At 41.4% G+C, this 22,155-nt stretch overlaps 2 protein-coding genes across 6 annotated transcripts; one reads left to right on the forward strand and one right to left on the reverse strand.

Annotated features, from left to right (window-relative positions):
- Positions 1–10,304: 10,304 nt before the first annotated feature.
- Positions 10,305–15,960, reverse strand: LOC100485688 (oocyte zinc finger protein XlCOF6.1-like). 4 transcript variants are annotated; one of them, XM_031890928.1, is made up of 6 exons: positions 15,831–15,960; positions 15,712–15,737; positions 15,244–15,351; positions 15,007–15,103; positions 14,009–14,135; positions 10,305–11,359 (listed from the first exon to the last, which is right to left on the reverse strand). In XM_031890928.1, the coding sequence occupies exons 4-6, from the start codon at positions 15,100–15,102 to the stop codon at positions 10,410–10,412; spliced, it is 1,173 nt and encodes a 390-aa protein (XP_031746788.1). In that variant the 5' UTR covers position 15,103; positions 15,244–15,351; positions 15,712–15,737; positions 15,831–15,960; the 3' UTR covers positions 10,305–10,409. The 4 variants fall into 4 exon arrangements, with proteins under 4 accessions (XP_031746788.1, XP_031746789.1, XP_012824661.1 ...); XM_031890929.1 differs by lacking the exon at positions 15,244–15,351; XM_012969207.3 differs by lacking the exons at positions 15,244–15,351; positions 15,712–15,737.
- On the forward strand, positions 15,957–21,891 carry znf397 (zinc finger protein 397). Of its 2 annotated transcripts, none has more exons than XM_018096537.2 (5): positions 15,957–16,030; positions 19,438–19,515; positions 20,262–20,388; positions 20,468–20,581; positions 20,828–21,891. In XM_018096537.2, the coding sequence occupies exons 2-5, from the start codon at positions 19,447–19,449 to the stop codon at positions 21,739–21,741; spliced, it is 1,224 nt and encodes a 407-aa protein (XP_017952026.1). In that variant the 5' UTR covers positions 15,957–16,030; positions 19,438–19,446; the 3' UTR covers positions 21,742–21,891. The 2 variants fall into 2 exon arrangements, with proteins under 2 accessions (XP_017952026.1, XP_002937466.2); XM_002937420.5 differs by lacking the exon at positions 15,957–16,030 and adding an exon at positions 18,187–18,317.
- Positions 21,892–22,155: the final 264 nt, after the last annotated feature.

Consider the following 22,155-nt stretch of genomic DNA (forward strand, 5'->3'; position numbering starts at 1 on the left):
TGTCTTGCTGAAGAAGATTTCAACAATTTGTCACGTCAATCTGTCCACTGGGGCACAGTACTTATTTGGAGTCTATGAGTGGCATTAACCCTTTAAGTGCCAGCCGAATTCGTCATTTCAGTTCCCCCCAGTGCCAGACGTTTTTTAAGCATTTTGTACTCATTCACTTTAAAAATGTTTTTTGGTAGGAAAACCTCCATGAAACTAGGGAAATTATATATTGTTTTTTTCGTCACTAATTGGGCTTCGACATACATACCAAATTTTATAATTTTTCTGGAGATATGATGTGTATTTTGGGTGAAATATGTAAAAAAAAAATAAAATTATGAAAAATTTCTGTATATTTTGAGTTTTTTTTCCATAGAAAAGTTAATTTTACACACTTTTTTTTGTTGTTTGTAAAAGCCCTGATACTCCCAAGTCCAACGATACCAAATATGTGGTGGTACCCCACAGTTCCTGTCCAGAAGTAACCCCCAAACTAAAGCAATACTTAGTACAATATCACACCAGAACAAAGCGGAAAAGCGCTTGTAACAGTTGATGCAGCATAACTTATATGTAAATCTAGAATATCCCCTCATGTTTGGTATCTTTAGAAACTACAGACCTTCAGGTTTCCAGGTGCAATGTAGTTTTCACTCAAAAGCCAAATACCTTTTGTCAGTGCATTGTGAAATTTGGAACTTTTTTTGACATTTTTTTTTTTTTCTAAAACGTAAACTTGGACGCATGATCAAATGTGGATTTGACAAAAAAAATGTCATAAAAATTTTCTAACAAAGGCAAATTTGAAAGACAAACTTCTCCTGAATAAAATGATGCCCCATATGTATGGGTGCACATAAAGACATGGGCATCAAACACTCCAAAGCAGGGGCAATGCACAAGGGCAATTACAGCTAAAAATGTGGGTGCTGTGCTCCATGTGCACTACCTGCAGTTTTTCAGTGTTAACCCCCCCTACTTGTGAAATAACCCCCACAAACTATATATGTCTGAAAAGTGCACACCTTCAGCTATTCACAGACGCCACTCTCCTCTTTCTACATGGAAAATTGTGGCCGCAGTCCCTTGCAGAAGTCAGCACTTTGGTCAGAAATCAAGAAAAAAACAGATACAAACCTAGATTTCTCCCCAAAATCTCCATGGCAACTACCAAAAACTTACTAAACATCAATCTGCAAGTTCCCCTGAATAAAACGATACCCCATATGTATGGGTGCACATAAAGACGTGGCCACCAAATGCCCCAAAACAGGGGCAATGCATAAGGGCAATTTCAGTTGAAATTTTGGGGGCTGCACTCTATGTGCACTTCCTGCAGTTTTTCAGTGTTAACCCCCCCTACCTGTAAAATAACCCCCACAAACTATATATTTCTGAAAAGTGCACACCTTCAGCTATTCAGAAACACCACTCTCCTCTTTCTACATGGAAAATTGTGGCCGCAGTCCCTTGCAGAAGTCAGCGCTTTGGTCAGAAATCAAGAAAAAAACAGATACAAACCTAGATTTCTCCCCAAAATCTCCATGGCAACTACTAAAAACTTACTAAACATCAATCTGCAAGTTCCCCTGAATAAAACGATACCCCATATGTATGGGTGCACATAAAGACGTGGCCACCAAATGCCCCAAAACAGGGGCAATGCATAAGGGCAATTTCAGTTGAAATTTTGGGGGCTGCACTCTATGTGCACTTCCTGCAGTTTTTCAGTGTTAACCCCCCCTACCTGTAAAATAACCCCCACAAACTATATATTTCTGAAAAGTGCACACCTTCAGCTATTCAGAAACACCACTCTCCTCTTTCTACATGGAAAATTGTGGCCGCAGTCCCTTGCAGAAGTCAGCGCTTTGGTCAGAAATCAAGAAAAAAACAGATACAAACCTAGATTTCTCCCCAAAATCTCCATGGCAACTACTAAAAACTTACTAAACATCAATCTGCAAGTTCCCCTGAATAAAACGATACCCCATATGTATGGGTGCACATAAAGACGTGGCCACCAAATGCCCCAAAACAGGGGCAATGCATAAGGGCAATTTCAGTTGAAATTTTGGGGGCTGCACTCTATGTGCACTTCCTGCAGTTTTTCAGTGTTAACCCCCCCTACCTGTAAAATAACCCCCACAAACTATATATTTCTGAAAAGTGCACACCTTCAGCTATTCAGAAACACCACTCTCCTCTTTCTACATGGAAAATTGTGGCCGCAGTCCCTTGCAGAAGTCAGCGCTTTGGTCAGAAATCAAGAAAAAAACAGATACAAACCTAGATTTCTCCCCAAAATCTCCATGGCAACTACTAAAAACTTACTAAACATCAATCTGCAAGTTCCCCTGAATAAAACGATACCCCATATGTATGGGTGCACATAAAGACGTGGCCACCAAATGCCCCAAAACAGGGGCAATGCATAAGGGCAATTTCAGTTGAAATTTTGGGGGCTGCGCTCTATGTGCACTTCCTGCAGTTTTTCAGTGTTAACCCCCCCTACCTGTAAAATAACCCCCACAAACTATATATTTCTGAAAAGTGCACACCTTCAGCTATTCAGAGACACCACTCTCCTCTTTCTACATGGAAAATTGTGGCCGCAGTCCCTTGCAGAAGTCAGCACTTTGGTCAGAAATCAAGAAAAAAACAGATACAAACCTAGATTTCTCCCCAAAATCTCCATGGCAACTACTAAAAACTTACTAAACATCAATCTGCAAGTTCCCCTGAATAAAACGATACCCCATATGTATGGGTGCACATAAAGACGTGGCCACCAAATGCCCCAAAACAGGGGCAATGCATAAGGGCAATTTCAGTTGAAATTTTGGGGGCTGCGCTCTATGTGCACTTCCTGCAGTTTTTCAGTGTTAACCCCCCCTACCTGTAAAATAACCCCCACAAACTATATATTTCTGAAAAGTGCACACCTTCAGCTATTCAGAGACGCCACTCTCCTCTTTCTACATGGAAAATTGTGGCCGCAGTCCCTTGCAGAAGTCAGCACTTTGGTCAGAAATCAAGAAAAAAACAGATACAAACCTAGATTTCTCCCCAAAATCTCCATGGCAACTACTAAAAACTTACTAAACATCAATCTGCAAGTTCCCCTGAATAAAACGATACCCCATATGTATGGGTGCACATAAAGACGTGGCCACCAAATGCCCCAAAACAGGGGCAATGCATAAGGGCAATTTCAGTTGAAATTTTGGGGGCTGCGCTCTATGTGCACTTCCTGCAGTTTTTCAGTGTTAACCCCCCCTACCTGTAAAATAACCCCCACAAACTATATATTTCTGAAAAGTGCACACCTTCAGCTATTCAGAAACACCACTCTCCTCTTTCTACATGGAAAATTGTGGCCACAGTCCCTTGCAGAAGTCAGCGCTTTGGTCAGAAATCAAGAAAAAAACAGATACAAACCTAGATTTCTCCCCAAAATCTCCATGGCAACTACCAAAAACTTACTAAACATCAATCTGCAAGTTCCCCTGAATAAAACGATACCCCATATGTATGGGTGCACATAAAGACGTGGCCACCAAATGCCCCAAAACAGGGGCAATGCATAAGGGCAATTTCAGTTGAAATTTTGGGGGCTGCACTCTATGTGCACTTCCTGCAGTTTTTCAGTGTTAACCCCCCCTACCTGTAAAATAACCCCCACAAACTATATATTTCTGAAAAGTGCACACCTTCAGCTATTCAGAAACACCACTCTCCTCTTTCTACATGGAAAATTGTGGCCGCAGTCCCTTGCAGAAGTCAGCGCTTTGGTCAGAAATCAAGAAAAAAACAGATACAAACCTAGATTTCTCCCCAAAATCTCCATGGCAACTACCAAAAACTTACTAAACATCAATCTGCAAGTTCCCCTGAATAAAACGATACCCCATATGTATGGGTGCACATAAAGACGTGGCCACCAAATGCCCCAAAACAGGGGCAATGCATTACAATGGGGCTGCAATTTATGTGCACATCTCAAAGTTTTTCAGACAAAATTGCCCCTTACCTGTGAAAAAACCCATATAAACTATACATTGATTAAAAATAGACAACTTCAGCTATTCAGAGACACCACTCTCCTCTTTCTACATGGAAAATTGTGGCCGTGGTCCCTTGCAGAAGTCAGCGCTTTGGTCAGAAATCAAGGAAAAACCAGATACAAACCTAGATTTCTCCCCAAAATCTCCATGGCAACTACCAAAAACTTACTAAACATCAATCTGCAAGTTCCCCTGAATAAAACGATATGCCATATGTATGGGTGCACATAAAGATGCAGCCACCAAATGCCCCAAAACAGGGGCAATGCATAATAATGGGGCTGCAATTTATGTGCACATCTCAAAGTTTTTCAGACAAAATTGCCCCTTACCTGTGAAAAAACCCATATAAACTATACATTGAAATAGACAACTTCAGCTATTTAGAAACACCATTCTTGGTTTTCTACAGGCAAAATTGTGGATGCAGTTCCCTATACAAGCTGGACTTTAGTCTGAAAAAAAATATAAAGTTAGATTTCTCCCCAAAATCTCAATGGCAACTATCAAAAAACTTGCTCAGTATCAATTAGCAAGTTACCCTGAATAAAATTACACCCCATATGTCTGGTTGCACATAAGTACATGGCCGCCAAACCTGAAAATGCATAATATTGGGGCTGCACTCTATGCACCCCTTGCAGTTTTTTAACTTTAACCCCCCCCCCCAAATAAACCCCTAAATTGTACTTTACTCACCTATTTCAGTTTAGCGGAGCATCTTTGATTTGAGTTCCATCTTTCCTGTGGTGTTATGATACCAGTTTTTTGCTTCTTCCTACACTACTTTAGAAATGACAAAATCTGCACCACATTTAGAAGGATATTTGCCAAAAAAATCAATAGTAATTTGGCCCATAAATGATGCAAGTGTCCTTAGAAGTTGCACTAAAGGTGCCAACAATAAAGCTTGGGGCATTAGCATCAGAGATAAAATTATGTGCACCATTACGTGCCGTGCAGCAGTCACCAGTGGCACACCAGTATTACGCAAAGTTTTTATATTTAGAGAGCCACTGCAACTTGTGTAACCTAACCAGAACATACAGTAGATATTCAATTTGTACTACAAGCACAAAAAACCGTAATGTATCTGTCATCCTGTGCTCAAGAACCTTTGCAAAAAACTTAAGGCCTACACTTACAGTAGTTAAATGCTGCCCAGAAATACAAAGTATATAATACAAAACTATGCACAGATAACTGCGCTGACAGGCATGCTTTTGAGGTGCCAGTAAAAGGACTTGTGGCATCAGCTTTAGAGATAAAAACATCTCATTGATTCATCACACACCACAAGTTTTATCATGCGCCCTGTCAGTCACCCAGCACCTCAGTTCGCTATACCAACAGCACAATACAAGTCCTACCCCATAACCAAAGAAACACTGCAACTAGCCTGAATAACCATAGCTCAAACACAAAAATCTGAATGCCCAAGAACAAGTCTAAACAACCACAAGCTACAAGCACACACTGTTTTTCTGACAACCTGTGCAAAAAACAAAATCACATACCATAAAACCCTACTTTACTAAAAAAAAAAAAACTTTTGCCAATAATATGACACACCTTACCAAACTTTTCATCACATATATCTATAACCTAGTTATAAGTAAAGTACGGACCTGCCAGAATAGATAAACTCAATAAATAAAAAACAGCGTCACTTTGCCAGCACAGCTAAGTTTGGAGGCCTGCAACCTTGTGCATAAAAACCTAGAACATGCCAAGTCCACTATTCTGATATGCTAAATCCTTATTCCACCAACAAACCCAGAGAACCATAACCTACCTATAAAAACACAAAATTCAAGTCCTCTCATAGTGTACCACAGTATGGTACACTTCAAAACATGGGTGGAAACACAAAGCAGGCTTGCTAGGACACTTGGGACAATAATACCGGACATCTCGCCTAACACCCTTGGAACGGCAAACCTTACATTTTCTCTGGGCATATCTTTTATTAGGTGTTGGTGGAATTTGTGCTATAAAATGCTTACCCACCATTCGGGCAACATTGTCATTACCTGGCATGTCAGGAACCTCCTCTACATCACCAAACAACAAGGCAGGGAGCAACTGCAGCAAATAATTATAATAAGACAATCTGGGGCCTGGTACTGCCGCCTTGTAAACGACATAAGAATTATAAAGGGCCATTTGGATCATATAAATTGCTGCTTTTTTGTACCAGGCCCTGGTTTTTCGGGTGGCATTATAATAATGTTGTATTTGGTCGGATTTATCAACACCACCCATATGCTTACTATATTCTTTACTACACAGGGGCTTTGTTTTTGAGGGCCTACCGCCACTTCTGTGTTGGACAATCATGGTCTCATCGTGGATAGTAGTAAGCATAAGAACAACTTTGGTGTCTGAATATTTTATGGCCAAGAGCTCATTGCTTCTTAGAGCATGTACTTCTCCACGCTTCAGTTTCTTATCCAGCAATTCCCTGGGCAGTCCTTTGCGGTTACGGTGGACTGTGCCGCAGGCTGGGGTGTCCAAAGAATTTAGGGCTCTAAATAAAGGGATGCCTGTGTAAAAGTTATCCACGTATAAGTGGTAACCTCGGCCCAGCAGTGGAGTTATGAGCTCCCAAACAATTTTACCACTGGTAGTCAAGTCAGTGGGACAACCGGGGGGGTCCAAATTAGTGTCCTTTCCCTCATACAGCATGAAATAACTAGTGTAGCCCGTGCTGCTTTCACAGAGTTTGTAAAATTTAATCCCATAGCGAGAACGCTTACTAGGGATATATTGGCGAAATTTTAGGCGCCCTTTGAAGAGCAAAAGGGACTCATCTACACAGACATTTTGGGAGGGGGTGTAAACCTCTGCGAAGCGCTGAGACAGGCTATCTATAAGGGGCCTCAATTTATAAAGCCTGTCATAACCGGGCTCATTAGGGGCAACAGCCGTTGTGTTGTCGTTAAAGTGAAGAAACCGCAATAAAATTTGATAACGGTTTCTTGCCATAACGGCTGAAAAAAGAGGGATGGAAAGGACTGTATTGGTATCCCAGTAGGAAGCTAAAGAATTACGTTCTACGAGTCCCATTGCCAATGTAAGAGCCAGGAATCTTTTTATTTCGTTTATATTTGTGGGATACCATGCCTGGGCTCTTGAAAAACCCGGTAAAGGGTTGCTGGCAAGATACTGCTCAGCATACAAATTTGTGTAACGGACCATGTCCTGTAGGATGGCCTCTGTAATATAGAGATTAAAAAAATCTATAATTTCAAAATTAGTGGTGTCCACACTGAGGCCAGGGACTGCAGTGAAAGGGGGAATTTCAGGGACATAATTACAGGGAGGCCCCCACGCAGGCTCTCCAACTGCTGCATCAGTGCTACCCTCACCCTCTTCTACATCCATGGGTACATCTTGGGCACTACCACTAGCCTCTGCCTCTTCAGCAGTAAGCGTGCCACCACTACTAAACTCTGCGCTAACCGTGTCACTATCCTCTATCTCTGATTCCTCAGTAGAGTGGTCAGATGGAACATACTCAGACCCAGAATCGCTAAATTCTTCTGAGCTGGAGTCCATGCAATACCTAGCAGCTTCCTCTGTGCTGTAAAACCGTTTGGCCATTGTGCCAGAAATATACAGACAACTACAAATCTAGCAATCAGCAGGCAAAGTCAAAACAAGCAAGCAAAAAAAAAAAAAAAAAAAAGCAAGACAACACTTGTAATGATGTAATAATGTAATAGGAGAACACTTGTAATAGGAGAAGCTAGAAAAAAAAAACTCACTGTAACCTTTTGATAAACTCAAGCCAGCAAGAGATGACCAGGAGTTAACCTTTGGCAATAGAAACTACCAGAACAATCTGAACTTAGCACCTCTGGACCTTTCTAGAACAACTGAAATCAAATGGAATAAAACCACTAAAAGCAATCAAAGAACAATAATTGCAATGAAATCAGTGGTCAGAGCCCTGGATCCACTAATGTCACTGCAAAAGCAACCTTTTTTGGGGCACTAAACACACAATAAAGAACAATGCAAAGATAAAACACCATAAAATCAGTAAAACCCAATAAAACCACCTAAACCAACAGAAGAACAATAATTGCAATGAAATTGGTGGTCAGAGCCCTGGATCCACCTATGTCACTGCAAAAGCAACCTTTTTTGGGGCACTAAACACACAATAAAGAACAATGCAAAGATAAAACACCATAAAATCAGTAAAACCGAATAAAACCACCTAAACCAACAGAAGAACAATAATTGCAATGAAATCGGTGGTCAGAGCCCTGGATCCACCAATGTCACTGCAAAAGCAACCTTTTTTGGGGCACTAAACACACAATAAAGAACAATGCAAAGATAAAACACCATAAAATCAGTAAAACCGAATAAAACCACCTAAACCAACAGAAGAACAATAATTGCAATGAAATCGGTGGTCAGAGCCCTGGATCCACCAATGTCACTGCAAAAGCAACCTTTTTTGGGGCACTAAACACACAATAAAGAACAATGCAAAGATAAAACACCATAAAATCAGTAAAACCGAATAAAACCACCTAAACCAACAGAAGAACAATAATTGCAATGAAATCGGTGGTCAGAGCCCTGGATCCACCAATGTCACTGCAAAAGCAACCTTTTTTGGGGCACTAAACACACAATAAAGAACAATGCAAGGATAAAACACCATAAAATCAGTAAAACCGAATAAAACCACCTAAACCAACAGAAGAACAATAATTGCAATGAAATCGGTGGCCAGAGCCCTGGATCCACCAACGTCACTGCAAATTCAGCACCCAATAGCAATACAAAAGTTACAGTGCAATAAAAACAGAAATCAATTATGAAAATGCCAAAAAAAACACTAAAATGCAACCAAATAAATCAGATAATTATAGAGCAAGATCAGAAATAAAGTTTTAGTAAAAAAAAAGACTGCCAAAGGAAGCAAAGAAAGAAAGAAAAGAAAAGAAAGAAAGTTTTTTTTTTTTTTTTTTTTTTTTTTTTTCTAAGTGTAAGTGTGTGTGTAAGTGTCTGTGTGTGCTTTGGAAAGTTGTAAATAAGTGTGTATGTGTGTAAAAGTGTAATAATGACAAAGATAGAAGAAGAAATGGAAAAAAAAAAAAAAAAAAAATTTTTAGACAGTTGAGATAAAATAAGCAAAATAAACAGTGGTTAGAGAGTTGTAGTTCAGCTCACACAATGCAGGCAGGCAATCAGGGCGACCAATCCAGCAGGAAGGCAGCAGGAAGGCAGCAGGGGGGCTCCAGCAGTCACACGTGCACAGCAGGAGTGAAGAGGCGACGCGGGGGCGGCGACATTTAAAGGGACAGCAGTGGACACGTCATCAATGCGTGTCCACTGCTGTCATTGGCTAAGGGACCGGATCGGTGCGGCTGGGCGACCGGATCCGTGAGTATGACCTTACTTGCTCGTTGCCTAGGGGGTTGTGCAGGCTTTACAAGCGCTGCGCTGCTTTAAAAGCGAGCGCAGCGCTTGTAAACCCGAAAGTGCCATAGGACGTAGATTCTACGTTCTATGGCACTTTGGTCCTTTAGTGCCTAGGACGTAGAATCTACGTCCTATGGCACTAAAAAGGTTAAGGCTTTAATATGATGAATCAGCTTCTGCAATTAGGTAGGTGGGGAGGGGATATGTAAAAGAGACTCTCTGTAACCTATTTAATAATAACTGCTTTAAAGAGTCACACAGACATGGTGCAGGGTGGTTCTGCAACCACAATTTATCATTGAGTTATCTTTTAGTATGATGTGTAGAGAGTAATATTCTGAGACAATTTGAAATTGGTCTTTTTTGCAGTTTTTTTAATTTTTTCGATTTTTGTTCAGAAGCTCTTGAGTTTGATATTTCAGCGGCTACCTGGTTGCTAGGGTTTAAATTACCTTAGCAACCAGGGGAGTGGTTTGAATGAGAGACTGTTATATACATAGGAGAGGGCCTGAATAGAAAAATAAGTACTAAAAAGTAACAATAAAAATAAAACTGTAGCCTCACAGGGCAATAGTCTTTTGACTGCTGGGGTCAGTGACCCCCATTTGAAAGCTGCAAAAAGTTAGAAGGAGAAGGTAAATAATTTAAAATCGATTTAAAATAAATAATGATGACCAAATGAAAAGTTGCTAAGAATTGGCCATTCTATAACATACTAAAAGTTAACTCAAAGGTGAACGACCCCTTTAATTACAATTTTTACTTCTACTGACTTCTAAGACAAAGACAGACAATACATTACTTAGGATATTATTTTATTATTATTATTATATTATTTTTTTGAAAAATTGCTTAACATCGACACAGCCTTTACAAATTGAAGGTGAGGTCATAGCGGTGACGCTAAATCAATCCCTCCTCTACATGTGCCTTCAAGTGCTTTACAAGCTGTTGCCTCTGAGCATAGGCCCGGTCACATTCAGTGCAGGCATAGGGTTTCTCCCCTGTATGTCTCCTCCTGTGAGATACAAGGTGGGAGCTGTGGTTAAATTTACGGCCACAGTCTGTGCATGCAAATGGTTTCTCTCCGGTGTGTATTCTTCGATGGGTAATAAGATGTGAATGGTGGTTAAAGGTTTTCCTGCAAACAGTGCAGGCATAGGGTTTCTCCCCAGTGTGAATCCTCTGGTGTACATTTAGGGCTGAGCTTTGGCTGAAGCTTTTGTCACACTCACTGCACTTATAGGGTTTTTCCCCTGTGTGGGTTCTCTGGTGTACAATCAGATAGGTGCTTATAGTAAAGCATTTGCCGCAATCTAAACATTCAAAGGGTTTTGTTCCCGAGTGAATTCTCTGGTGCTTCTGTAGTGTTGAATTATCTGTAAAGCATTTTGCACAGTCAGGGCAGTGGAAAGGTTTCTGAATATTGTGGCTCCTCGTGTGCCTGAGCAGATGGAAACTATGGGAGAAGCACTTGCCACATTCACTGCATTTGTAAAGTGGGTTCTCCAAGTGGGTTCTCTCATGTTTCACCAGGCACAGCTTCTTCACATACTGTTTCCCGCACTGGGAGCAGGCAAGGGGTTTTCTGTTCACCGGAACAACAGGTCGGGCAGGTTTCCTTCGGTGGTTTTGTTTCCTACGGCGGATTTTACGTTTATATTTTCTCCCATTATTCAAAATCTGCAGAGTATCTCCGGTGCGACCATCTGAATTAACCTTCATTTTTTGAAGGTTATATGAAATGGGGGCTGAGAAGTAACTGTCACAGGAAGGAAGATCAGTCAGCATTTGCACTTTGTCATCCATGTTTAATGTCTCATATTTTATTGGGCACACATCTGGATTTTCAACTATTTAGAGAGAACAAACAAAAAAAAAAAAAAAAAAAAGATGTTGAATAGTACTGAAAAGGAATCCTAAAGCATATTATGGAAGGCATTTAAGGGGTAACTCACTTCCATTAATTTTTAGGTTATAAAAGGGCTTACAATTTTTATAGTTTCTTTAATTATTTGCCTTCCTCTTCTGCCTCTTTATAACTTTTAAATGGGGGTCACTGACCCCAGCAGCCAAAAACTGTTGCTCTGTGAGGCTACAATTTCATTGTTACTTTTTATTACTTATCGTTCTATTCATGCCCCATTCTATTCATATTCCTGTCTCTCTTTCAAACCACTGCCTCGTTGCTAGGTTAAACTGGACTATAGCAACCAGCTGCTGAAATTCCAAACTGGAACTGCTGAACATAAAGCAAAATAATTTGAAATCCACAAATAAATGAAGACCAACTGCAAACTGTCTTAGAATAGCACAGCTAACAGAGCCCACCCTTGGGGGACACTATTTTGTTAAGCAAAAACAATGCTAGCAATGACTGGGAGGGAGCTTCCAAACCTCTTCACCTCTTCCTAATATTGGGTTGTTGTCCACTAAGCACAGAGCAACCCAACCTAATAAGGTGCTCAGTATGTCAAATTCCTACATGGTTTTAAACAGTTGATGGCATCCTTTTACGCTTATATCACTTCACAGAATTGATTCAAGGACAAAGTAAAATGACTAAAGCAAAACAAAGGAGCCCCTAGTGGAACAATGGAAATTTTGAGCAAATAATGACAGTGATACCTGTGTCTTATGCATGTATGTGGGTTTTCCTTTGGAACCTTTGCCACAATAAGGTGCAAGCATTGTTAGCTGCTGTACATCACTACAGACAACTCAAGGGTTACCCAACAGCCTGTTCCTTCCATATCAATGTGGGTAGCCACAGGGAAAGCAGATTCCACTTCAGCAGTAGCCGGGGAATAATGGCACAGATATTTAATTATTATGAATTTCCTCTTCTTTTAGTTGGAGTTGTCAAAATGACACACATTCTGGATTTATCTGAATTTTCTCCATTAAGGTATTTAAATGTTTTTACTGTTAAAAATAATAAATAACCAGCACAGTGGAAGTATGGCTAGCACAGTTACTTTACAGCACTGAGTTCCTAGGTTTAATTCCAAACAGGGAAATAATTACAAGAAGTTTGCAAGCTTTCCTTCAGTTGAATGGTTTGGGTACTTCTGCTGTAAGCTAAATTAGTAGTATATGCATAATGAATTATAATATTGCTGGCTGTGGGATAGCAGGATACAATAGTAACCTCTGGGAAGGGACTGTGGCTGTGGGATAGCAGGTATAGTAGGGAGAGATGGTGCCTATAGTAGCAGTGGGGAGATAATAGCCTCTGGGAAGGGACTGGGGCTGTGGGATAGCAGGTATAGTAGGGAGAGACGGTGCCTATAGTAGCAGTGGGATAATAGCCTCTGGGAAGGGACTGGGGCTGTGGGATAGCAGGTATAGTAGGGAGAGATGGTGCCTATAGTAGCAGTGGGGGGATAATAGCCTCTGGGAAGGGACTGTGGCTGTGGGATAGCAGGTATAGTAGGGAGAGATGGTGCCTATAGTAGCAGTGGGGGGATAATAGCCTCTGGGAAGGGACTGTGGCTGTGGGATAGCAGGTATAGTAGGGAGAGATGGTGCCTATAGTAGCAGTGGGGGATAATAGCCTCTGGGAAGGGAATGTGGCTGTGGGATAGCAGGTATAGTAGGGATAGATGGTGCCTATAGTTGCAGTGGGGGGATAATAGCCTCTGGGAAGGGACTGTGGCTGTGGAATAGCAGGTATAGTAGGGAGAGATGGTGCCTATAATAACAGTGGGGGGATAGTAGCCTCTGGGAAGGGACTGTGGCTGTGGGATAGCAGGTATAGTAGGGAGAGATGGTGCCTATAGTAGCAGTGGGGGGATAGTAGCCTCTGGGAAGGGACTGTGGCTGTGGGATAGCAGGTATAGTAGGGAGAGATGGTGCCTATAGTAGCAGTGGGGGGATAATAGCCTCTGGGAAGGGACTGTGGCTGTGGGATAGCAGGTATAGTAGGGAGAGATGGTGCCTATAGTAGCATTGGGGGGATAGTAGCCTCTGGGAAGGGACAGTGGCTGTGGAATAGCAGGTATAGTAGGGAGAGATGGTGCCTATAGTAGCAGTGGGATAATAGCCTCTGGGAAGGGGCTGTGGCTGTGGGATAGCAGGTATAGTAGGAAGAGATGGAAATAGGAAATAATAGCCCCTGGGAAAGGAAAGTGGGGTTGAGGGAGCAGCTACAATAGGGTGAGATTTAAATAGCAAAAGTAGCCAGACAAGTTTTGTGTGTGTTTAGTCACATTCAGCAGTTGCATTATGATTATCACTGGAAAAGATGGCTGTCTGAGGCTTCCAGTGATAGTTGTTGGGTAGCTTATGAGAGTGATTCCCTACTGCAGTCAGTGGGAACCTTCCCCTGCTATCTTCACTCAAGACTTTCCCAAGCAGAACAGTCAGATTTCTCCTGTATAGCTTTGCCCTAACAGTTTATATAAGTCGTTCTATGCCTGTGGCTCTACAATGCATCAATGTATATTAAGTTCTGAGCCCCACCGCCACTACAGAGGGCCCTGCATTCCACCCATGATTACCTACTGAGAGAAGCATAAGGTAATTCTCAGTCATCACTTCCTTGTAAAGAAGCTTCTGTCTTTCATTAAGGAATCCCCACTCTTCCTCTGAGAACTGCACTGCTATATCTTCAAACTTCATCTTGTTCTGTAAAACAAATGCACATATTCATAGCAGCACAGTCACAGATGATGGATTCTTGCTACATTATCGTAACCATTAACCAGTGCATTTCTAAGTTATAGCTACAAAATAAATGTAGAGTTGCAAAACCAGAAAAAAAAAAATGGATAAATTAGGTTAGTAGAAAGTTATTATGAAATGTCAGAATTATACCTACAGTCACCAAAAGACCTGCAGTTACGTCCTAATAAAACATGTGTAATAAAAAGCACTAAGTTTGCCCAGTAGCAGTAACCAATAAGATGTTTCCTTTCAAACAGATAACCAGTAAATCCTACGTGTTGATTGGTAGGTATGGGTAACTGCATCCAGGCAAACTTATCCTTTTATTACATAATCCCCAAAGATGGAATTGCAAACTGACCGCAGCAGCAACTGCAAGATAAATATTGCTGTGGTAACAGGACTCCTCTGTTAACTGAATTTACAAAGGAAAAAAAAATAAAGGTTTTTTGTTTTTTATTTGTAACCAACCCATAATTTCTAATTTTGAAACCACTAGGTGGTGTATGCAGCGAAGAGTACATAGAGCATGGCATCGCTGCAAAGGCCCCAGGCATCAATAAAACTAGCTCTCTCTCTGCATTCTCTCTCCTTTCTGGACCATCTACAATGCAATATTATGTAAAGACCCCTTATCCAGAAAACCCCAGGTCCTGAGCATCCTGAAAATCAAGTCCTATCCCTGCAACGCTGCCATATTTCTAATCTGCTCAAAGCTGAGAGCATTTCACAGAGCAGTAGCCTGCCAGGCAAACAAAAGCAGGGAAGCAGATACACAGTTACACGTATAAACCAGATTACGAAGAATGTATTATCAGCTTTATCTACTCACTTTAACTATATTTGTCTGTGTGGTGTTGGTCTCTTTTCTGCCACAGAGTCTCATGGACATATACACACGATCAGCATTTAAGTCATTTTTCTTCATGCTAAATAAACCAGAGAAAGCAGCATTAACATACAAGATTTGGCCAATATTCTAATTATAACCTAATGAAACAGCTACCAAGCTTTAACTGATGATTTAACAATAGTTTTGTTAAATTAGGAATTCATTTTGGATACGCACCACTAAATGGCACAGGAGCATTTTGGCAGCTGCTGCCATCTTGCATAGAACTGCATTGGTCACTCCTAATACTGCCAGGGGCACTCATGAAGTAAGTCGAGAATGTAGCTGTAGGTGGCAAAAAGACAGTCTTGGCAACTTTATGAGCACAAAAAAATTGTTTAAAAATTCAGAATTTAGGCTTTTCTAGTACAATTGTGCTCCCTGCACTAGCAGTGCAGTCCCCCTACCTTCTGTAAAAGTTAGGTGGGGGGTGAAATCAGGGCAGCACAGGGGCCAGAATCACCCCTGAATACTAATATAAAGCACCCTTTTGGTGCAAAGTTAAACCATACACTTAAAAAATCCTTTATTCTGCTTTTTAAAATGAGAACTGACAGGTACGTAGAAGAAATTCCCATATAATTTTTGGCACTTTTAATCAAACCCACAGCAGTGCCTCAGTAATACTTTGTGTTCCACTCTTACCTTCAGTTGTTACAGAGCAGCTGAGGCTGTAAAAGATACACATTCATCAAGTTCAAACCTTTTATTGGTTGGTTATTAAACATGAATTACATTTTAAAATACATGATTTAGTCCCTTACCTTTTGCAGCTCTTTAATGGATATATTCAGTAATACAATAACCATCTGTAGGCCATTAGGAGGGATTCCCTACCTGCTTAAATTGGAAAGCTGTGCAATTCATTAAGAAAGTGAAAAGGACTACAGGGATCACAGGCTTTGGCCAACGAAAAAAACTACAGCTCCCAGAGACCAACACCTGATTCCATTTTGATATTAAGGTTTGAAACACAGCCTGAAATTCCTATTATTATTGCTGAATATTCCAGTTCCCCAACCTGTGTTGAGATATATAAACAGCTTTGTTGTTATTATATTTTCCCTATAAAATCACCCCTTGCAAGGCTAGTTATAAATTAAATGAATGCCAATGCGTCCAGAATACATTTTTACTTAATTGCCAATTAACCATTTTGCCCTTGGATTTTATGTGACCTGTTTTAAAGAGCCACATTGACAACCTAACCTGTAGCAAAAGGGGTGCTTGCAGACAAACATCCATGGCCGTATAGGAAATGCTATTTAAGGGTTCGTGCACTTGGGCATTTTAACCTGTGTTCCTGCGTGGTGCCAAAGAATGCAAGTGTTAACTGATAGAAAACTCCTCTATGGCAGCCGTACCTTAGAATAAAATAGAATCATTCAGCTTGTGCACCTAAACCAGCGTTTCAAATGTTCATTAAAACACATCAACGTATATAGTTTCATAGGGTTGAAAAAAGACCAGAGTCCATCAAGTTCAACCCTTCCAAGTACACACAACCTATACTTACCAATCTATACCAACTGTAGATATTAGTATCACAATAGCCTTGGATACTATGCTTGTTCAAGAACTCATCCAGGCCCCTCTTAAAGGCATTAACAGAATCTGCCATTACAGCATCACTAGGAAGGGCATTCCCCAACCTCACTGCCCTCACCGTGAAAAACCCCCTACGCTGCTTCTAATGGAAGCTCCGTTCCTCTAATCTAAAGCGGGGGCCTCTGGTGCGCTGATTGTTTTTATGGGAAAAAAGAACATCCCCCATCTGCCTATAATCCCCTCTAATGTACTTGTACAGAGTAATCATGTCCCCTCGCAAGCGCCTCTTTTCCAGAGAAAACAACCCCAACCATAACAGTCTAACCTCATAGCTTATATATATATATATATATAGTCTGTTGGGAGCCGGCACTCACGTTTAAAAACTCACTGGACGCCTGGGTGCAGTATTAACAAATCAGAAGACATGTCACAGGAAAGATACCGCACTCACAGGTCTTAATAGAGGAAAAACGATGATTTATTTTCACAGCATACAACTGACGTTTCGGCTATCTCCACACTTTGAGAAAGGCTGTGGAGACAGCCGAAAAAATAAATCATTGTTTTTCCTTTATTAAGACCTGTGAGTGCGGTATCTTTCCTGTGACATATATATATATATATAGACATAGATGTGGCGCCTGGGATGCAACTGGAAAGCAGGTTTGCCAAGCGTTGTCCTATAGGTATATGCCCCCATTATACAGCAACACATGGATTCATTGATCACATTTTACACAACGGGGCTGAATGTATAGAACACCGTGCTGCAGCCCAATTATGTAACATAAAGTCAGCAGACTTATTGGACCCGCTTGCCATTACGGGCACTACTTTGGGAGCATTTTGGCCCTAACCATGCCCCATTGTGCCAATGGCTTCGTCCCAGTTCTGCCCAAGGCTACCTGTGTCTGAGGTAATTTTGGTGGGGTTTAGGCTTTTTCAGTTGCTTGGGTTAACTTTTAATTCTGATGCAAACTACTGGGAGCAGAAGACTGGGTTGTTTGTGTGTGTGACCAGGTAACCAGGCCAAAATAGGTAGAGCACCATTAAGTTTGAGAGAGACATGTCTGGTATGTAGATGACTACAGCAGGTTCTTATGTGTCTCCAGAAGCTGCTACACTACAGGCCTGAGGATCCTATTAGATTCAATTAAGCTACACAGCACACTCTGCGTTATAGAACTCTACAGATTTTAAGAACGTCCAGCACAGTCCACAACCTGTAGTTCAAAGCTTCTCCACAGAAAACAAGTGAATTATGTCAGCCTGCTGCAGGTCCCTGGGAGGGGGGTGGTACTGCCCTACAGCAGGAGACAGGCTGTGCCCAAATCTATTTGCAGCCACATAGCTGCCAAAAATATATTTGGTAAGGGGGTGGCAGATAATCCGCCGTTGCATAGACAGGTCAAAAACCAACACATTATCTACGTTGTCATTGGCAAACGCGCATCACATGACCTTTACCCAATGCTAGGCGCAATGCGCTCTGGGAGTTGTAGTTACGTGGTTAGTAATCGTTCCATCATCCAAAGAAACGCGAACTACACCTCCCAATAGCGCCGAGATCTTTACTCCCCATGTCCTGACACGGAGTTCAGCCAGTCACTGGCCAGCTTTTCTGCTCCCGCCTCCTCCTGGGCTCAGGGAGCTGAAGATCCTCTTGAGGTGTTGATGAGCTGCAGGAATTAATAGCGCAGGTAGGGAAAGCGTTTGGGATGGGACTGTGCCATTGGAGATCTGGGGGGCCTAAAGAATGATTTTTCAGGCTTAATGGTTATTCCTTTGTATATAATCCTATAGGTAACAGACAATAGGATGGCTGGGAGGGGGTGGGCAGCAATGTAAATACATAGGTGGGTAACACATAGTGGGCAGTACAGGTGGGGGCAATAGAGCTGCTACTGGAATCCAGGTTGGGGCAGGGAGCAAGCCACCATTTCAGCAACCCCCTGTATCCAGGGAATAGATTATAGCAGCCATGCCACCTAAACACACTCAGGAACACACTTTTAGGGAATATTTATAACGCTGTCAATTTAAAGGGAAAGTAAAAAAAAAAAAAAAATAATAAATGAATAAAGGATATATAAACCCAAAATAACATTTTACATAATAAAATAAAATCTAATTCTAAGAAACTTGCCAATATACATTATTACACATTGTTAGTGGTTTAAAAGTTATATGTACATGCAATGGCTATTAGAAGCAGTCTTATGCTTGTTTTTCTGCATAAAAGATAGGTGGTTGGGTGTAATGGCAGGCAGGGTGATTTTGCTCAGTTTCTCACCGAATGGTTTTATATTTCCATGGAAGTGGGAAAAAACACTTTAAATCAGCCCAAAATCAAAGTGAATAGAAATTAACCCCAATCCCTCCATCCTGTCAAGTAACGTGTATTGCTTGAAAATGTAGCAGTGTGTGTCTGCTAGGAGAGCAGTCAGAATCGCCTTGCCTGCCATTACCCTTACTGGCTTGAGAATAAGCATTGCAAGGCATTGTGGGAAATGGAATGTTGGCCGAAAGGGAGCTGACTTCCGTTACATAGAATCAAGAATCAGAAGTGTAAAATGGGACAGAGAGATACTGCTTTTATTTGCAAATTCATTTACAGATTTTAAACCCATCAAAATGTATATTGGATGGTTGTTTGTTTAAAATTAAATATTCTTTCATTAAGCAAAATGTATTTTGAGCTGTAGTTCCCCTTTAACTGTGTGCCAACTGAGGGTATAGGTATGGCAAGTCTAGAACAATGATGTAAAAACCAGCAAAATATTACATCTAACAGTAACTTCCCTTGGCTCTTGGTGCCAGGTTGCCCATATGGACGAATGGGAAGGAGACCCTACTGAAGATTCAGATGTCAAACAGGTGGTCGTTGGTGGCATGGAGGTAACATATCTTACCTTATATCAGAATGTATTGAATGGAAAGTGAAAGTAATTGTCTGCTCCGCCTCTATTCCTAAGGCATGGAGGTAGGGCTGGCAATATATGATTGACAGCTGAGCTTTTTATATGCCTATATAATAGATAGTATGGATGTGTAAATAAAAAAAGGATTTGGGGTTTCATGTTTAATTTGAAAAGATCTGGGTGCCAGGTCCCTTTTAGTATTTCAGGTCAGTATGTTTAGGCAGGTGTGTAGGATAGTGGGTACCTTTATGCTAGAATGTTGTAGGTGAATATTCAGTAAGTTATAGTAGTAGAATGACTAGTAGCTTAATGGGTAACTAAACTCAAACAGTTCTAGGTTTTTGGCTCAACAGCTCTCTATCAGCAACTCTACTCATAGATGGCTAAGTGTCTGGCACAAGGAGCATTTTGTCCACAGCTATCCTAAGGCAGAGAACAGAAGCCTCAGAAACCACTACAAATAAATCAATATAAACAGCAAATGTGGTCAGAGGAGATGTCTGAGTAACTTATAAAGGAGAAGGAAAGGTAAAAATCACTGGGGGGTGCCAAATGCTAGACACCCCCAGTGATTGTAATCACTGGTTGTTGTGGCATTGGTGATAGCAGAGAAGCTGCTGCAAAACAGACTTATGAATAGCCAGAGTTGTATGCTGTTCCCTGCACATAGGCCCAAGGCTGACTGACTTTGCATCCAATCATTTAATTTGTTCTGTGTTTCAGGAATCTGCTAAATCGAATGATGTTACTGTGTGCTTCTCTGTGGAGGAACTGGATTCCTTGGAAGACGGACAAAGGGATCATAATAAAAATCTCAAGACAAAAATTCACCATAGTCCGAATTTAGTGGGTAAGAAACATTGTCTTGCTCCTCTTTTGTCTGCTCCTTGGTGTACCTTTTATTAAAGCATTGCTATTGGTTCGGTCAGGTTATCTGTATGTAAAGCCCGAGATTGTGCCCAGAATCAGACGAGGGGAAGGACTGTGTGTGAGCAGTGATCTGTACACTGAAAAGAGGAGAAATCGTGCTCGTTTAGCAGCAGGTAAGAGAGGGATCGTACCATGTGGGTGCTGGAAGGGCTTAGTATTGTTGAAGCCCTTGTGATAGCTTGTCTGTACACCTGCTCCATTTACTCGGACACAGAAAGAAGGTTCATTTTGAGGCTAAAATCTATTTGATGCATATAATGGGAGTTGATCCATGAATGATGGCCCAGGGTAATGACCATAAAATGGTGAATTAACCAACATGTTACAAATAGATTAAACTGGTTATGTTTTGCTTTCAGGAGAGTCTGTCAGTAGAAGTGAAGAGGGGCATCACTCGCCAGCTGGCAGAACCGGGCAAAGTTGTCTTACAGAAGGCCATAAAACTCCTAAAAGTCGGAACCTGGAACAGCGACCAGGTCCTCCTGAAGATGAGAGGCCAAGTGAAAGGAGGGCTATAATTGGTACTGACCGCGTTGCTTCCACGGCAGAACATGACAAGCCACAGAGCGTAGGCCAACAAAGGATCAGACGGGCAAGAAAATACTGGTGTGGGGAGTGCGGGGATTGTTTTAGAGAGCACTCACATTTTCTTGAGCACCAAGCTTCCCACTCTAAACAAAAAGGCACCTTCACAGAGCATAGACAAAGCTTACTTTCTAGTAGACATCAAGGACTCCAAACAGCAGCTGATTCCAGTACTTATCCTGAGTGTAGTGTGGACAGGACAGAAGGCCCAAAGCCAGCAACGCACAGGAGGAACCCTGTAGAAGCCAAGTCGTACACATGTAAAGACTGTGGAAAGAATTTCACTCAGAATGCCAGCCTTATTGTACACCAGCGCACACACACAGGAGAAAGGCCACATAACTGCAAAGTGTGCGGGAAGAGTTTTATTAGCGGCTCCTATCTGGTTATGCACCAGCGAGTCCACACAGGAGAGAGGCCTTATGCCTGCAACGAATGTGGCAAGAGGTTTATTAGTAGTTCAAACCTTATTATACACCAGCGGGTTCATACTGGAGAGAAGCCATATCTGTGCACAGAATGTGGCAAATGCTTTGGGCACAGCTCCCACCTGGTCAGACATCAGAAGGTCCATACGGGAGAAAGACCTTTTACCTGTGCAGAATGTGGCAAGGCCTTCTCTAGAAGCTCACATCTGGTCAGGCACCAGATCATCCACATGAGAAATCCAGCCAATCAGGCTGTGTGATCTTGGACATGTCTTGACAATATCAAGCTGATGTTTGTGTATATGTTATTATATAAATATTTGTGCCAAGATTGCCTTTTTTGTGTCAAATAGGGTTCAAAATGTTGTGTATCTACACCAGTGCTGCAAAATAAACCCACAGCTAGTAGATAGGAGATGCAGATGCTTTAAACAATGGCCACCAAGATACAACACAATCTATTCTTCATGGAGATAATCAGCATATTCTTCAGTCCAGTGCTAGTCAGCTCTTTCCATGTAGTGGGGCTGTTACCTGACATGTTTGTGGGTCAAAGGGTATCAAAATCATAATGTCATACAAAGTAGTCTATGGAGACATAGGGGCACATTTACTTACCCACGAACGGGCCGAATGCGTCTGATTGCGTTTTTTTCGTAATGATCGGTATTTTG

This window comes from Xenopus tropicalis, chromosome 8, assembly GCF_000004195.4.
Source record: "Xenopus tropicalis strain Nigerian chromosome 8, UCB_Xtro_10.0, whole genome shotgun sequence".
NCBI classification, from domain to species: Eukaryota; Metazoa; Chordata; class Amphibia; order Anura; family Pipidae; genus Xenopus; species Xenopus tropicalis.